General features: G+C 34.6%; 1 protein-coding gene across 1 annotated transcript in view; it reads right to left on the bottom strand.

The window, feature by feature from the left end:
* Positions 1–19,108, bottom strand: part of Ascc3 (activating signal cointegrator 1 complex subunit 3) — a 289,294-nt gene that overhangs the window by 168,878 nt on the left and 101,308 nt on the right. The window contains exons 11-13 of the mRNA XM_050120173.1: positions 14,511–14,675; positions 8,176–8,352; positions 4,909–4,980 (exon numbers count right to left, since the gene is read on the bottom strand). Of these exons, the coding sequence (XP_049976130.1) occupies positions 4,909–4,980; positions 8,176–8,352; positions 14,511–14,675 (414 nt within the window). The remainder of the gene's footprint in view (positions 1–4,908; positions 4,981–8,175; positions 8,353–14,510; positions 14,676–19,108) is intronic.

Below are 19,108 nucleotides of genomic sequence, written 5' to 3'. Positions count from 1 at the left end.
ATTGTCTTCCTATCATTGTAACAAAGTTTGTATAAGAAGACAATCTCAATAGAACCACAGGCATCAATTATTTTCCCATTCTGCAAGTTACACAGGAGGAGGGGAATTATTAACAGGAATGATAAAGCTGTACTTGCATTTGGTAACACAAAGAAAAGCTTATAAATGAGACGTCTCATTAGTTTGAGCAGATGGATCAAAATTAAAGGCTGAATCGCCAACTTTTAATTTCCCAGTTGCCAAGAAGAGCTTGAAGTCTTGCAGAGTAGGAATGCTGACAATCAACGGGAAAAGGTTTTCTCCATCTGTCAGCACACATGCCTGAGTGGAGCACAACTGCCTCCTACCGTCGCCAATGCTTTTAGGACAGAGCTACACATAAAGTCAATTAAGTCCATGAATGCACATGTTTAGATGACTGGGGTACTGAAACTCATAGAATAGCATGGACAGAGAGTACCAGCACGGCTTCCAAACATGGGACTTCTCTATTCTAATTTACTCCAAATGGATTTTTTTTAAGAGGAAAATGTAATGTCTTTGCTACCTTTTAAAAACTGACTCCATTTCAATCTTTTTTAATAGTGACCTGAAAAATAACTGCTCTAAAAATAAAATCAAAACATTGAGAGAACACACACCAGGGGAAATTCAGGATACAGACAACTTCATGGAAAGCAAACAAATAAAGGCAAGTGCATTCACTGGATCTTTTTTTTTTTTCTTTTTTGACCTGTTTAGTTGTTGCTGTTGTTTTAAGCTAGAATAATGGAGTCATGAGATAGACCCAAGAAACGTCAATTAGATATCTCAGACTAGAAAAGACTGCTTTATATATTTACTACTCCTGAATACTAACTGATGATGGAAGAAACAGAATTAAAGTTTAGATGTGTTCTAACAAAGAAAGGCATAACCATAGAATATGTAGCTGGTTGTTCATGGTACATGCTCGTGTGATGTTAGATCTGTCAGAGCTCCAGTAGCAAATCTTACCAGCTATGTATCTAGTCAGCACTGACCCATAAGGAAAAAGACAAGTGTATAATTATTATGCTTATATGCACAATAATATTTAGGGAGAAAGCCTTTTAGAAAAAAATCATATAGAGTTAGACTTTTCAATTAGAAGTGAATCTATAAAGATCTAATGGTCTATTCACTTTTTAGAGAAAGTCAAATGTTAAACTATACATTCTTCATCTTTCTCAGACAGATATACACAATCTCATGTACTTAAAATAAACATTTGGAACTTAATACAAGGGCAGTTGATTACAGCAGAGAAACTAACTTCAACTTTAATCATGAGCGAAAAATGCAATTGTGAACCTCTACTGAAGAGGTAGTTTCCCGATTTTCTGAATATAGCATAACAGCATAGTTAAGGTGTATCTTAAGATGATTTAATAAGGAATAAAGAAACTTCGAGGACTGAAAGCCCATGGAAAAAAATTTAGGCAAGTCTCAGTATCAAAAACTAAAATGACCAACCAAATATTATAATGGAATCAATAAAGGAATGCTGAACTTACAAAAATTGGTAACTCTAGTTTCCAAAATAAAAACTCCTGGCATCTTGTTTTCCAGATACCCCTGGTGCCACTGTCAGTGCTAGTCATCAGCAGAATGCTGCCACGTCTCAAGCTAAATGATCACAGTTTAATTTAGGACACAAGAATAAACGGACAAATGCTTTTCATAGATGGATACAGTTATAGATTTGCTTTGAGCACTTTGCTCACAGGTATTCCGACACCACAGGAAACACAAACAAGTGGAAAGAGTGGAACTCTTGAATTAGGTTACAAAAGAACTTAATAGCATCATTAGCTGTATTATAACTGTTTTAATGTAAGAACCTACAAATCTACCCAGGGTTTGTTTGTCGTATGAAGGCACTGGTTTAGGCTTTGTAATACTACCAACACTAAAGGCAAATGTCAACTAGTGGGGAAAAGAGTCAAACATTCCTATTTCTAGTCTTACCCATACCACTAAGAACATGCTGTTTATGAGGACAACAAAATTCATCACAATCGAACTGCACTCATGACAAAGTTCATGAAGATAACAACACATCCTTTACAGCCAACCTTTCTAGGTAAAACCTATCCTACTAGAACAAAAATCTGAAAGAACACTGCACAAAACACTCTAAAACCAATACTGAGATTTAAGACTGTTAGGCAGAACATACATTTTAATGTTATTAATTCTATTTATGGTTTTCATATTTTTGAACAATTAAAAATATAATAAAGTAATAAGATCTTACCACAGGGCAAAAAAAAAAGATCAGGAAAAATTATTGGGAATTTTAGATCATGAGATGTCTTTAAAAAGAACAAAGAACAAAGAAGCCACTCTGTAAGAAATAAGTAGTGATTATTTTAACTCCTCTTTGTTCATTTGCATGTACATGTGTGAATGTGTGTGTGTATTTCAAAGGGTCACAAGGTCACAGGTTGAAACAAGAAAGTGGGGAAGAAGAGTATCTCTAATTGAAAGTAAGTGCATGTCCAAACCAAAGAAAAAATTTACAGTAAGAAGGAAATACTTGTCAATCAAAAAAAAAAAGTCACTATCAAAACACCACTTTGTTTTATATGTCATAAAAACTGGGGAAAAAAAGGTGGCAAACACACACTAGGTCACAACCTTACATCAAACTACACTGTCAACATCATTTAGGAGACATCTCATTAGTTTTTAAGTTTTTGGATCCTTAAGCCCTCAGGCCTGTTGTGATCAAAAGTGAATACATAAAGCCCTTCTGCCTCAGCCTTACTCTTTAAAAGAATATAGAGGAACAATTATTTACAGTTTATCATACAATAGATATTGTAAGAAATCTAAAGAAAATTTAAGTGTGTGAGAAGATGTCTGTAACGATGCTATTTTAAATGAAAGTTTTGAAGACCTCTTGATTCTGGTATTTTTCGTGGTAGGTGTCTAAAATCAGGTTTGCAAGGATGTCAAGGATGGACTGCATCAATTATCTGGCCAGTAAGTGCTACGATATAAAAGGAAACATTATTTGATTTCTTTTAATTTTAGGGTAACAGTATGCTCTAGCTTTATCTCCATTGCTCTGATATAAGCAACTTGGAGAGGAAAGGGTTTATCTGCAAAGCTTAGATTTCCAGATGACAGGCCATCACTGAGAAAAGTTAAAGCACGAACTAAGGCAGAAACCATGAGGGAAGACTGCTTACTTTCTGGCCTGCTCATTAGCTCATGTTTATTGTATATTCCACAGTAATATATTTACAATTTACCTCTATTATCTAAAAAAAAATCGATAAGCATTTTTATTTAAAATGGATTCTACCATATATTGATAAAGATTTGTGTGTGTGTGTGTGTGTGTGTTGGAAGAACAGCAAAACATAATTAAAAGCCCATATATAAAATTTTACCAATGCACAGTTCAAAATAGATGCAGACCCAGAAAATCCAATACATCAAATGACAAGAGCACAAACAACATATTACTTTTTTGAACAGGACTTTATTTTGTCTGTCAACTATACATAACAGAATATACTTAAGAAGATGCTGAGGGAATTTAGTAAATGTAAAACAATGTTATCATTTTTAGGTATTACTTAAGAGCTAGAAAAAGTATTAATTTAAGGATTCTTGATTTTCCTATTAAAAGTAGTATTGATAAACTTAAAATTTTCAAATAGAGAGTTGAGGATGCAGTTCAGTTGATGAAGTGATTTGTCTAACACTCACTTGACTCTGGGTTAGATCCCCAGGAATGGTGACATCATGCCCGTGATTAATCAGTATTTGAGACATATAGGCAAGGGGGATCAGAAATGAAATGGTATCTTTGGCTACATGAGACCTTGTCTCAAAAACAATACAAAAAATAAGACAATAAATAAAAATAAATAAGGAAGGAGGACTCTCAAACAGACTAAGATTAAAAAAGCAAGTAAGCATTCTTAAGACCAACAACATTCTATTAAGATTAACAGAAAAATCAATGTTGAAAACCTTTGTTTAAAAAGATAACATATCTCAAGGGTGTTCACTAGGTGGCACTTATCTTTGTTCTCAGGTCCAAGTGAGTTTGACTTTTTTCATATAAAGCAGCTGTAATATAATTCAGCCTCTGGTAAAAGGATTCTTTTGTACACAAAAATATATTTTCATTTTGCAACAGACTAAGACTACTGGAGAAAACTACAACCAATCAAAATGATAAGTTGTGGAGCCCAGTTCCAATAGATACAGCTACAAAACACTCCAGTCCCTAAGGCTCAGGGAATATGGCAGAAGAGGGGGCTGAAAGATTATAAAAGCTTACTGAATAACAACAACAAAAAATTGGCAAAAGTTAATTTTTATAGAATATCATTCCACATTTTCTTCAAAGAATTTTGGGACAATGGAGACTCTTTCTCTTTCCATGCCCCCACTCCATGGATCTCAGTAGCTCAAACACAATAGTCATGTGGTCTAACATGTAACCATACCCAAGAATGAAAGTGCTCAACTTCGAAACACAATTAAACAATACTCAATCTATTAAATATATTTCAAATATACTTCATGAAAACAGTAATAATGATAATGTAAAAAGCTTAATATAAAATTATTAATTAGAAATGAGCTTTGAGAGGTTTGTGCTTTTTAAAAAAATTTAAAGTAACAAATGTAAACCAAACTTTTTCTTAAATATCAATAAAAAAGCAAACAAAATATCATGACCTATCAACATTAGGATATTAATAGTACTTAATATTTATATAGCTCATGTGGTTACCCGTTAGACTAAACAATTAAGAAATAAATCTTAACCTCAGAATTCAGGAAAACTTTTAAGTGAAGATGGAAAAATCTACAGTTTTTCATTTAGCATTTTCTAGAAATAATATAAACTCAGTGTACCTGGTGTCCAGCCTTTACTTGTTTCCAAACACTTTCATAGCATACTTCATCCATGTTATTCAACTGTTGCATCTTAAAGATTTTAAAACATGAAAATTACAAAATGAGACAAATACTTTCAAATTAAAAATGAAACTGCCAATTATATTACAAAAGGCTATCAAACTAATTAAAACACAGAACAAACAAATGAAATATAAGTATCTAACATAAAACAAACCAAAAAATAAAAAGTACAAGTAAAGTGCCTCAGCCACAGTTTCAGAGTACAAAGGATGCTGAGGTTTGAAAAGTCAGTGTCCTTGGGGTGATACACCAGCTAGCTACAAAAAGGCTAGGATACATTTTAAAGTTAGTGTTTTGGGGTGATAGCCAGCTAGCTACAGAAATGCTAGAATACATTTGCGGGTGATATACCAGCTAGCTATTGAAATGCTAGGATACATTTTGGGATGCCAAAGCAGCTAACTATAGGAATACTAGAATACATTTTAAAGTTAGTTGTCTTTGGGGTGACATACCAACTAACTATAGAAATACTTGGGCACATTTTAGGGGTGAAACACCACCTAGCTATAGAAACGCTAGGACACATCTTGGGGTGATATACCATCTAGCCATAAAAACACTTGAATACATTTAGGGTGAAACACCAGCTAGCTATAGAAACGCTAGGATACATTTTGGGGCAACATATCAGCTAGCTATTAAAACACCAGAATAGATTTTGGGTGGATACACCAGCTAGCTATATAAATGCTAGGACACATTTCAAAGTTTTCTGCTTTCTCTAAAGAATCTCATTCTTCAGGCTAATTTTTTTTCTCATTCCATAAACCATACAGTTTTCTGAAAAGTGAAAGAACACAGGTTTTATGACAACGAATATCCTAAGGAAAGAAATTGCCTCGCTGTTTCTGTGGTGTAAAACACTAAGACATGGGAAACTTATGACTGACAAGCTGCAGCTAAGCAGGACGAGATGATCACAGTGTAAATAGTCTCACCAGTGACTTGGAAAGCAAATCTTACTTTTTCTATCCCCAAGCTAAATCTAAATGTTTTCAGTGTACTCTGGATTGGGTTCAATTCATTGCAAATACCATCTTACTATTTCTGATATTCCTGAATAACAACTGGATCATATCTTGAGTTTCTAAATGAAATTCCAGTAGCTAATTATAAAATACCTTAACAATACCCTGGTGAAATCTTCATTCTAGCCAACAGTGTATTTCATATTAATATAAAACTAATAAGTTTTATTAATATAAATCTGTTAACTATAATTTACTACTCATACTCCGATGTGTAAATTCTTTAATTACCAAATTTCCAAAACTTTAAAACAATCAGATCACTCGTTCATCCAACATGTGTTTTGTGAGTATACTGCCGGCAAAATGCTATGAAAATCACTTTGAATTTAATTAGCTTTAAGTGATTTACCAATCTGAGTGACATAATTGAAAGAAAATAAGACTTTAGGGGGCTTTCATGCATTTGAGATATTTTAAAAATATCACTGTGACTACAATTTGCTATAATTTAAGCTGGAAGTCTAGAAAAATCTGGAAACATGTCTCTGTTTATCTGAATGATACTGTGAAATGAGCGAAATAAAAAAACGTATATTTAAGAAATGATGCAAAAACAAATAGCAAGTATTTATAGTAGCCCAAATCACTTGAAATAATTGATGAAAGTTAAATATGCATGTCACAGTTATTATCATAATATATTCTTTTTTCCCTATGAATCCAAAAAGGATCTGTACAATTAAAAAGGTAGCTCACTGAGATTTTCTTTGGCACAGGTCTAAAAACATGATGTGTGTGCATTTGTATGTATGTGCATGTATAATCTGAGGTTGACGCCAGGTGTTTTCCTAGATTACTCTCTACTAGCTTGAAATCAGAGCTCACCATGTGCTAGTATAACTAGTCAGCTTGTTTGGGGTATCACCAGTCTCCTGCCTCCTGTGTGACTGGATTATAGCAGGAGACCAGGCTCATCTGGCATTTTATGTGGGTGTTAGATACTAGCTTATAGCAAGCCCTTTACCCACTGAGCCATATGTCCGGCCCTAATACCTCACCTTTATACCATGTAGTACATTATTTGCTGCCATGTAAAAAACTGAGTATTAGAGTCAGAGAGATCACTTAGTCATTAAGATCATGGAATGTTCTTGTTGAGGACCCAACTTTGCTTTTTAGCACCAATATCAGCAATGCTATAACTCCAGCTTCAGGGTGATCCAACAACCCTGGCCTCATCAGGCTTGGGCACTCACACGAGCATAATTAAATATTATAAAAAGCATTTACTGAGTATTCTTCCAACATTCCAACAGTATGAGGCAAAAATGACTGTTTAAAGAATAAATTTGTATTTAGAAAACTTAATGTAATTAATGAAAGGCCGAGTATGACCAAATATTATACAATTTCAATCAGTTTTCTTTTAGAGAAGAGGTCAAAATGACTGTGAATATTCTCCTAAAGCTATTTCTTCTAAGAAGGAATACAAATTGAACAGAATAATTTGAAGTTTTACTCATATTGCTATAAACGTGTACTAAGCATACTAATAGTACAAAAGGCATATGGTGGCACCATTAAAGGAATGGCTGCTTTTAATGACATTCACTATATAGAATGTCAGAAATATTTTTCATATACATAATTAATATGATAATTAAAACATTTTCTTTTTCTTTCTTGGCGCGGGGCGAGACAGGATTTCTCTGTAGCTTGGGAGCTTATCCTGGAATTAGTGCTTGTAGGTCAGGCTGGCTTGAACTCACAGAAATCCACCTCCCTATGCCTCCCAAATGCTGGGATTAAAGATGTGCACCACCACTGCCCGGTTTAAAATATCTTTCTTAAGCACAAATCTTCCCAGTTGGTTGCTACCATGAAATTACTTTTCAATTACATCTGAAAGCCTTATTCCTTATTTTAAGTGAACATTATATCAAAATATATATTACTGATTTAATTAGTTTTTATTATTTACAATGTCCTTCAATTAAATAAAAATGACTGTGAAGCTTTTAACATGTTCAAAACGCTGTAAACCACCATAAGATCCTTTCTGCACGAAGATTTCTACCACCAACACCAAGAAGTGTGCCTGATTTTGCTTGATATTGTATGTTATGAAAGTATCACTTGGTAATATTTAATCCCATTTAAGTATTCAACAGTAAGTCAACAAAAATATTTTTCCTTTAAAAGTACAGCTATTAAAACAAGCTCTTACCTTATTTGCACTTTTAATACCTAAAAATGTCTGTCCAAGAGGTACGGGTCGAAAACGGCCATCGAAGTAAAAAAGTCCAATGTAGGGGTTAACATGCAAAAATGTAGCAACATCGAGGTAGTTGGGTAAGGTTGCAGACAGTCCAAGAATTCTTATCATACTCTGTGTGGATTCAACCTGCATGGGTAATTCCAATTGGAAGTTATTTACTTAACCAAGATTCATGCAAATTAACCAAAAGGACTATCATGTATTCTATGCATATGAACTGCTAAAAACTATAGTACAGAAAATGGATGTGAGATCACAGGTCAACAGAGGCCTTTTCATATGAAACTACAGAAATAATAGATGTGGGCCCTGGTTATGTGACTCAGTGGCAGAATACTTGCCTATCATATTTGAATCCCCTACATACACATATACATACACATGCATACTTGCATGCACAGATCCTATTCTTTATCTACTATCATTAAAACTATGGAATAGACATTAAATAGCTTTGTACCATGAGAAAATACAATAAATTTCAAAAACTGGGACTGGAAACTTAATTCCCTGGTAGAGGGCTGACTTGGTAGGTAACAATTGGTATTGCCTAAACAAATAAATAAAATTCCCCAAACTCAAAATTTTTTAAAAAGTCAAATTCTGATTGGATTTTAATATTGCAATATGTGGAAAGTGACAAAATCAAAGGATCAAAAATATCCATATACTTGATAACTAAGATATATCACTACATGGCTATGATGCTGTTATAAAAGTAAATGTTAATAAGTTTGTTCAGTTTTGGAGATTCACTAAAATATGCAAAACAGGCCATTGTGGGTAACTTCATGGTTCCAGAGCCATCTATGCTGGGTGATTGCATAATCCATGGTAATTAGGGGATGCATGCCTGAGTAGGCACAGACCCACATCTGTAGAGACTACATGATGCATAAATCCGGATCAAATCCGGATTGAGCTGGGTGAAAACTGATGCACACACATACAGAGAAAGAAATATATAGGAATTTGGTTTCACTAAAGTAATCTTACAGAAAAAAAAAACAAATCTGAAACAAATTAAAGAATTCCAAACAATGGGAAGTTCTCAAACCAGGTAATGAAACATGTATTGCTGAATACTACAAAACTTGTTCTGAGATTCTTCATCTGTAGTCCAAAAATCAGGGATTTAACTTTTTTGGGTGGGTTGGGGAAGTGCTGATACTAGAACCGAAGTCTTTTCACAGCTTCTATGATTACTTTTTCCAAACTTTTATGATTTCTATCCCATAAAGTTTAAGTTTGGACAGTCTGTCTCCTCATTGGAAAAACTTAAGAAGTAATGTTACTTTATGTTGTTAAATACAATAATTTATAATTTCTTGCACATCTGTCTTATCTCCCCATGATTCCACGTGTGCTGTGAATGTTTCTAATCTACCATGTAATTTCTGACGGGAACATAAGCTACACCGAGCTGACATAGCTTCCTATATCATTCACAGTGAGGAGTCAGGGTTACTTATGATGTGAAACACTGCCATCTTCTGGGAACTTCTGGTAATCGCAAGGAACAACGTGCATTTTAATATAAACAGTAATGAACACTACATTAGCACTTTGTGATTCAAAGTCACATGTGATTCAAAGTTACATTTATACCAAGGAAATTAAAATCTAGTGAAAAAATACAGAAGATAAAATATGAGTTGTCGCTAGTTGTATGATTATTATTGAAACATGCTAAAAAACGTCCAAAGTGTGAACAGAGGGAACACAGACAGCTTATAAAATTTACTATAAGAAACTCTTCATTCAGTTAAAAAATCCACTCCTTTATTTTAGACACTTCGTTTTGGAATTTAGGAAACAATGAAAATTTTAAATATACGAGAAGTATGTGACACATTCAAAAGAACAGTATTTCTAAGAAATATTTGCACACAGTGATGAAAAATGTATAACTGGCATTTAGAAGCCTTAATCGCACACAGGAAAAACCCACATTTTACCTCAAGTAAGTTTAAGTACACCTAGCATACAAGGCACTATAAAGTAATAGGGAAAAATAAAATAGCTTCAAGTGGCTAGAACCCACAGTAGTTGACAGATTTTGCAGAAGTTAAAAGTGAGATGACCAGACTTTAATAATTTTTAGTATCTAGCTAAAAAATCTGGAAGACTTTCTTCGGACTACAAATGAAGAAAAGGTGAGAAACTATTGAAAAGTGGTAACATCAAAAGATGAAAATGGGAGTGTGAAATATGTTATATGTTCTCTAAAACAAGCTACATGCAGTAAAAAAAAAAAACACATATGCTGAAGCATATACAGCCACAAGAAGGACTGACAGCAATACCACTTCCCACTTCCTGATGTAAGAAGCTACAGTAAGGCTAGTTAGTCCCCCTGTGAACACATAGCCACACCCCTTTAGCAAATGTGTAGATATCTGCTTGGTCTCTACAGCTCTAAAACTGCAAGAAAGCCTTTATCTGTGAAATGGTTTAGAATGATGGCCTGGACTTTCAAGGTGGCTCACCACAAATAAAAGGGGGCTATACGGATTCATATATCATGACTCCCCGGAAAAGACACCAATTCTCTAATATCAAGGCATAAAAAGAAAAAATTAGGATCAAAATCATTCTTTTTAATGTAAAAGATCTTGAACAGGTGTTGGAGGAAGAGAGCCTGTGGAGAGAGCAGCAGGTACAGAGCTTTCAAGTGTTCTGTCACAACCACATGCATCATTGAAGTTATTCTGAAACTCTGTTAGAGAATGTCTGACTTCACAAATCATACTGAGTATTTAACTCTGTTTACTTTATATAGGTGTAGTAATGTGTGTACATTTATATGCTGACATGTTAAAATGTGACACATCATAAATACTCCTTCAATTCCATCCTCACTGTAAAACAAACAAACCCAACATATTGGATTGAGCTTGCTGCAACTGCTGTCACAGACATGGGCCTCGCTCTGTGCCATGTTAAAGCCAATACATGTCCACAAGCTTATTTTCTAAATTCATAGTACTTGGAAGTGTTTGGCTAGCACATGGTTAGAGTTTAATAAATTTGATTAAACAATGAAAGAATGCAAATATGTATTGCACACTTTTCTTCCCCATAAAATTAGTCTGTGTTCCACTAACAGGACAGATTGTTGTTGCATGAAGAATGTAACATGGCTATTTTTGGAGTTCAGTTTATGTGGCTCCCCCTCACCTTTAATTTTTAAAGCCTGCAAAGTAGTAGCATGTTGTTGGAGAAATGGGATGTAAGTTATCAAATAACTTCTTTTTGCAGAACATTTGGGCTGTTCCCAAACTATTTAGCGTGTAAAAGAGAATGTCAATGAGTATAGGAAATAATTTGAGTTTATGCTGTTTGCTTCCAGACTAGGTGTCCTGAAATGAACTACAAAAACAGATGCTTTCAAATTATATTCTCTTACATTTTTGCTAATCTGGTAGAAATACAGATTTTGTTTCTTTTAAGACATATTCTCCATATTTCTCAACGTTTTTATTTCTGTATTTCTTCATTTCTATTAAAATAATCTCCTGTTTTAAAGATAATTTCTAGTAATTTTAAAAATATCTATTACAAATATTAGCGATTGATTTTATGTGCTCAAAGTCTCTCTACTATTCAGTTACTCTTATTTTGATAGTTGTTTCTTTAGTGATTTTTGTAATACTTTTATTACACAGGTTTCTTTTATAACCTGTGATTTTTTGCACCATGCTAAGATTGCCATTCCATTGTTTTGAAGAGATTCCATGACCAAAGTAACTCTCATAAAAAAAAAAAAAAAAACACTTAATCATGGCTTGTTTATAGTTTTAGAGGTTTAGTCCATTGTCATTGGGAAGCATAGCATGGGGCAGAGATGCTGTTGGATAAACAGTTGAAGAGTTCTACATACAGATCCACAGGCAGCAGCACAAGAGGATACTAGGCCTTGCTTGGCTTTTGAAACCTCAAAGCCCACCCTGTGACACATTTCCTCCAGTAAGGCCACATTTTCCCCAAGAAGGCAAGACCTTCTCAGGTAGTGCCGCTCTATAATGACTACGTATCCGAGTTACAGTTGCATTTTTACTGGGGAGGGATTGCAGCTTGTGAAGTTCAATTCAAATTCATTATTATGGTGGAACATAGTGGCATGCAGGCAGACTTAGTGACGGAGCAGGAGCTGAGAGTTCTACATCTTGAGCTTCATGCAGCAGGATGTGAACTAAAAATCATTTCCATCAACAAGGCCACACCCCCGAATAGTGTCACTCCCTATAGACCTACGGGGGTCATTTTCTTTTAAACCTCTAAACTAAGCATTCATATATAAGAGACTTATTCAAACTACCACATATATCTTCTTCAGTGTCTTAAAAGATTTTAAAATAAAATTAAATCACCAATCTGACTAAAAAAATTTATGTCCCATTCATGGAAAAAAGTATTTTAAAACTTGCTTTAGAAACAACTTTTAAAAAATTTCCCTTTTTATATTAAAAATTTTAATGGATCTGCATTAAGATATTTCAGATGTGAATCATAGAACTACAAATATAAAAGAATACATGTGGGTGGACGCGAATTTTAAAGAAAATATGCAGTGGCATATGCAAATGAAGGGAAAACATGAAAGTCTTGGCATTGTTATATGGAGATGAAATGGACACTGAGAAAATAATGGGTCCCAGGTATGGCCAGAAATGAATCTACATGCTACATACACACACACACACACACACACACACACACACACACACACACACACAGTCAGCATACCTAACCTAAAAATCTGAATTGCAAGTTACTTCAGTATGAATTTTTTTTAGTGATAACAATGTCATACATAGAAGGTTCCATATTTTGACAGGTTGAAGGCAAAATTCTGATGTGCTAAAACAACATTTAAAATCTTCAGGCTTTATATAAATGCATGTAGATGAAAATGAATTTGACATATAGACTAAAAAACTCCCATTTCTAGGACAATTATGCATTATGTAGATATGTCAAAATAAAGAAAATCTGAAAGGGAGAGGGAGAGTAAGTCTTCCCCAGGGATAACCCCCCCAAAAATTGGTTATCTAATTCCATATGGTCAGTCCTAAGAACATATACACAGGTAACACTAAATGAACTCAGAAGGACGTGTTTATACAATTATATTTCTATATGTAACAATGATAATAAAAGAAAAAAGGCAATGAATTTCAGAGAATGGGGGACACAGGAGGAGTTAGAGGGATGGGGTAAATCATATAAATACAGTTACTTACCTAGGAAGTTCTACCAAAAAAAATTTTTCTTAAAGAAAATTTGAAACATTCTAAAATATTTTTGATAAGAGATATTGAACAAATGTGTGTCTGTGTGTGGGGGGGACATAGGAATAAGTGTTATTTTTAAGGAGTAAGTATTTAGGACCAAAAAATAAGGCAAATGTGACTGTCTTAGAGAATGCTCACATATCAAGAATGAAAGAGATCATCAAGAAATTATGAAGAAAATCAAAGCAAATAAATATCTTTTAAAAAGAAAATATAAAGTAGGATTAGAAAATAGGAGGGGGATCAGTGGCAATGGGGAAGGAGGTGATAACCGTGGGCAATGCAGCCCTAAATATGTTCAAAGAACTTTATGTATATGCATAAAACACCAAATGAAGCCCCTTACTTGATACAACTAGTAATCACTTATAAGACAAAGTTTAAGTGAAATATCAAGATAGGGTGCATCATGGAGCCACATGTAAAGAGTCAGAATCTAAAAGCTGGTTTGGTAAGTAGTATCAAATATTAATATTTAGTAACATCAGAAGTTTAGAACATAGGTTTAAGAACAAGCTTTCAGTAACTGGTGAACCTGTAAAAACATTTCATTTATGCTTATGTTCAAGAAATCACCATCCTGTCACAGATAGAAAATAAAATGGATAGGGCCAATCAGATTAGTATTTCCAGAAGTTAAGTAGAAAAATAAAACTTTGAAGAAAACTTTTAGTGAAGTTAAACACCACTTTTAAGCTGAAGAGAAAGTACCCCCTGAGCAGGAAAAGTTAAGATACAAAACAAAAAAGGAGCACTACAGAGTGAAAAGAATGGTACCCAGGAAAGGAAGGGCAAGGACTTGAGAGAAAGGGTATAAAGACAGCTAAGATACTGATGGTGACAGAAGATACTGGGTGTCTCTTGGGAAGAGGAAAGAAGTTCAAACACTTCCCTTTAATGAAAAGCACTGGGATGTAAGTAGGAGGAGGCTGGCGTGGGAGAGTGAGGCAGAAGCAGTGAGGTGTGGAGTCCATTGCTGCCTCTTACCTGCCTTAAGGTCCTCGCAACTATGCTTTCTAGCACTGGGCCCCGGTCTTCATGCAGCAAGTGAACTTCATCAAGAATCAGGAGTTTCACAATTTGAGAAAGAGCAACATCTCCGACACTCTTCCTTGTTACTACATCCCATTTTTCTGGTGTGGTCACAAGCATCTAAAAGACAAGACATAACAAGCAAACAAAAATAGAGAAAAAGTCACACAGATTAGTTATCATCTCTATGGATACTTCCACATGGCGCAAATCAAGTATTTAAGATATCCCATGATGTCAAGTTATTCACTAATGACAATGGCCAATTCAAGAGTATATTTCTCCAAGGTATTATTTTTGATGATTATTTAAAGCTGAGTGGTTTACTGGCAAATTATAGGTAAATCATAAAAATATCTCATGATGTGAGCACTCCTGTTAAAGTAGCATATGTCAAAAATAATAATTTTCTGAAAAAAGAGCAGGAAAGACAGAAAATTGAAGAGGAAATAAAATTAAAATTAAAGCTTTACTCTGGTATGCCATTCGTGGTAACAGTCTTCAAATATAGAATATGCTACTACTGATATGAACTTCAAAAACCTTCCCTTAGTGTCTACTATAGATACATACTTTATATATAAAACATTTACACATCATTTTATAAAACTTTGTTGACACACACAACAGTGGGAGATCGGGGACTCAATGATCAGAGTATTCATGTAAGCTTTAGAAGTAGACCATCTGGTATTATATAATGAATTGTTTGACTCTTGCAAAAGCACACTGGGACAGAAAAAAAAATTACCACCTTCCACTGTAATGACACCATACTAGGAAATACACCTGCAACTGATTAATTCAAAAAATAAATGAGATAACATATCAAAACAAAAGCTTCTCTTCCCAATAGATGAAATCATAGAAACTGGTGACAATTAGTCATTCAACTATGCTTTCCTTTGCAAGAGAAACTGTTCTCACTAATATGCTTCCGTATCTGCTCTGACTTCATGAAGTGACGTCAATATTACTTTAGGCTGCAAATGATGAATATGATCTTAACAAACGCACAATACAAACTCAACAATATGATCTGATTTACCATTAGAGATGGCACTGCTATCATTCTGAAATAAACTGGCAACTGAAAAATTTTACAAAAATATTAATTAGCTGATAGAAATGAAACAGAGTAAGCAATGCAAATCTAAAGTATGTAGTGCTATAAGTTCTATAACTAAAACTGCAATTGTCGCAAACTTAAAACAAAGCACATCAAATATAAAGAAGCTATTTTATTATCTGCATAAACTGAGAGCTACAAACTATACTGTTCAAATATAATGAACCCTAAATCTGGCATGTACCTCAGCATGAAGTTGGATGACTCTAAACATTGTTTTTCTTTTTGAAGATTTGTTTTATTTTATACATATAAGCATTTCATCTGATTGTATTTATGTACACCACATTCATGCTTGATCTCCATCAAAGCAAGAAGAGGATGCTAAGATTCCTTGGAGCTGGAGTTTACGGATGGTTGTAGGCTACTATGTAGGTGCTGGTAGCCTTACCTGGGTCTTCTGCAAAAGCAGCAACTGCTTCTTTAACCTCTGAGCCTTCTGTCCATCCTACCTTATGCCTGGCCACAGTATATTCTTATAGTTAACACTTTCAGAAATAATAATGAAATATCAGTCAAACTGTAAAGTCAAAATTTAGACATAAGAACTGAGCTACCATGTCTGAAGACGCCTGCTCGCAATCTGTTTCTATAGTTTACTTCAGTTCATTAATAAGTGGCTTCATTTATATTACTATTTTGCCACTTCAGTTCCCTGAACTAAAAGGATTTGAAAATAAAGTGTCACATTTGCTTAATGAACCAGAACTCAAGCAAGACATTCCATCTGCTGTTGGATTAGGCCATGAGTTAACTGTCAACATAACTTTTATCAGTACATTTACTTAGCCCCTCAATAGTATAAAAATTGTGTTTTTGAAATTGTTCCAATGTTATTCTGCCCACTGAGAAATTAGCATTGTTGAGATGCTACCATTAGGCTAGAATATTAATGTATCATATTTTTAAAATGCTCATCAATTAGACACCAAAACCAAAGGACCCAAGATTTACCAAGAAAGATTCATAGTAAAATTTACCCTACATCAATCTATATATAGTAAAATTAAATCATTTAATTTTGTAAGAATGCTTCATGACTAATTTAAACTACTCTTTGCTAAGTGTAAAAAGAACATTACCGCAAAGAGGGCATGCTTCAACAAATGAAGAATGTCCCCCAGGAGTCCAAGTATTCAGAAATTTGTAACAAATAGAATTTTTTGAATTTTGAGCTTAGAACTGAGAAACCACAAAGCATCCTGTCAAATAACATCTGGGAGAAGAATGATTCTCAATGTGTATTTTACATTCCCCATATATTAAGAGATGTAACTAATTGAATGTTCCTTGAGGAATAGAAAATGAAACATTCAAGAGGCAGAAGGCCTCCATCAGCTAGCTACTGCAGGCAGATGGTCAGTTCCAATGTTATACAGCAAAGATATGCTTAGGCATAAAGAAATTATTTTGTAGTCTGGGTTCCGGGCTGTAGAGCCCTGCTCTCTAGGTACTAATCCTCAGGGGCACATTCCATGCTCCATCTGCACTCACCAATGCTCCAGAGACCCCAGAGCAGCCTCCCAACACCCGCAACCATTTCCCACTGCATCTGTGACCACTGGATCCTTGGCCCTGACTGCACCTGAAGAGGTGTCAGGGTTCCCAGTTGGAGCCCTACTATGTAGGCACTAGTGCCCAAAGGCCCATCTAGCACCCGGTCCCTAACCAACAAAGCCCCAGAGAAGCCCCCCACACCAACAACCATTCCCCTCTGCATCTGCAATCACCAGAGCCTTGACTCTGACTGCACCCGAAGAGGAGTCCCCAGAGCTGCATCAGTGACTACCATAGGCACAGTCTGGCCTGCACCTGGAGAAAGAGCAACCACCTAAGCCACAGTACCCACCTGTACTACTAATTGACAGAAAAGGGTCCCTGAAGCACAGGCCCCAAATATACCCATTGAAGAAGAAATGAGTAGATGGCAGTGTAAGAATACATTCAACAATGTAAAGGGTAATATGGTAGCACCAGAAACTAGGGGTTCTACATCAGCAAGAACTGTCCTTCCCAACACAGATGAAGAAGAAGAAAAAGACATTTAAAACAACTTTATGAAGATTATAGAGGCCCTAAAGGAGGAAATGCAAAATTACTTCAAAGAAATGAGAGAAAAGTCAGACAAAAAATTAGAAGAAATCAACAAATCCAAAAAGAAAACAAAGAAAGCAAAAATAAATAAGTAAATAAAAAATAAAAATAAAAACAAACAGGCGAAGGAAATGATTCAATATTTGAAAATTGAGATAGAGGCAACAAAGAAAAACCCCACAAAACGAATTCTGGATTCTGAAAATGGAAAATTTGGGTAAACGATCAGGATCTACAAATGCAAACATAACCAACAAAATACAAGAGATGGAAGAGAGAATCTCAGGCATTGAAGATACAATAGAAGAAATAAATTCATTGGTCAAAGAAAATGATAAATCTAACAAATTCTTAACACAAATCATCCAGGAAATCTGGAACACCATGAAAAGATAAAACCTAAGATGAATAGGAATAGAAGGAAAAAAAAAAAAACCTCCAGCTCAAAGATACAGGAAATATATTCAACAAAATCATAGAAGGAAACTTTCCCAACCTAAAGAAGGATATACGTATAAAAGTATAAGTACCTTGTAGAACACCAAATAGAGGGGACAAAAAAAGTCCCCTCAATACATAATAAACAAAACACAAAACATACAGAATAAAGAAAGAATATTGAGAGCTGCAAAGGAAAAAGGTCAAGTAACATATAAAGGCAAACCTATCAGAATTACACCTGACTTCTAATGGAAATTCTGAAAGTCAGAAGTTCCTGAATAGACGTTTTACAGACACTAAGAGACCACATATGCCAGCCCAGACTGATATATCCAACAAAGTTTTGCCCTAAGCAAAGTTCTAGAAGTAAAACTCCAACCCAAGGAAGTTAGCTACTCCTATAAAAATACAGGCAATTGACAAGACCACACCAACAAATCCAAAGAAGGAAAAAATACCACCACTACCAACAAAAACAAAATAACAGAAACTGACATTGGTCATTAATATCTCTTAATATCAATGGTCTCATTTTGCCTATAAAAGACACAGGCTAACAGAATGGATATGAAAACAGGATCCATCCTTCTCCTGCATACAAGAAACGCACCTCAACTTAAAATAAAGACATTATCTCAGGGTAAAGGGTTGAGAAAGATTTTTCAATCAAATGTACTTAAGCAACAGGCTGCTGTAGCTATCCTTATATCTAACAAAATAGTCTTCAAACTACAATTAATCATAAGAGATGAAGAAGGACAGTTCATATTAGTCACAGAAAAAATCCATCAAGATGAAGTCTCAATTCTAAACATCTATACCCTAAATACAAACACACTCACATTTGTACAAGAAACATAACTAAACGTTAAATCACACATTAACCCTC

Source organism: Alexandromys fortis, unplaced genomic scaffold (genome assembly GCF_014885135.2).
Source record: "Alexandromys fortis isolate MF-2015 unplaced genomic scaffold, M_Fortis_MF-2015_v1.1 scaffold_141, whole genome shotgun sequence".
Taxonomy (NCBI): domain Eukaryota; kingdom Metazoa; phylum Chordata; class Mammalia; order Rodentia; family Cricetidae; genus Alexandromys; species Alexandromys fortis.
Note: the sequence above shows the minus strand (reverse complement) of the source record. Positions and strands in the feature narration are given on the sequence as shown.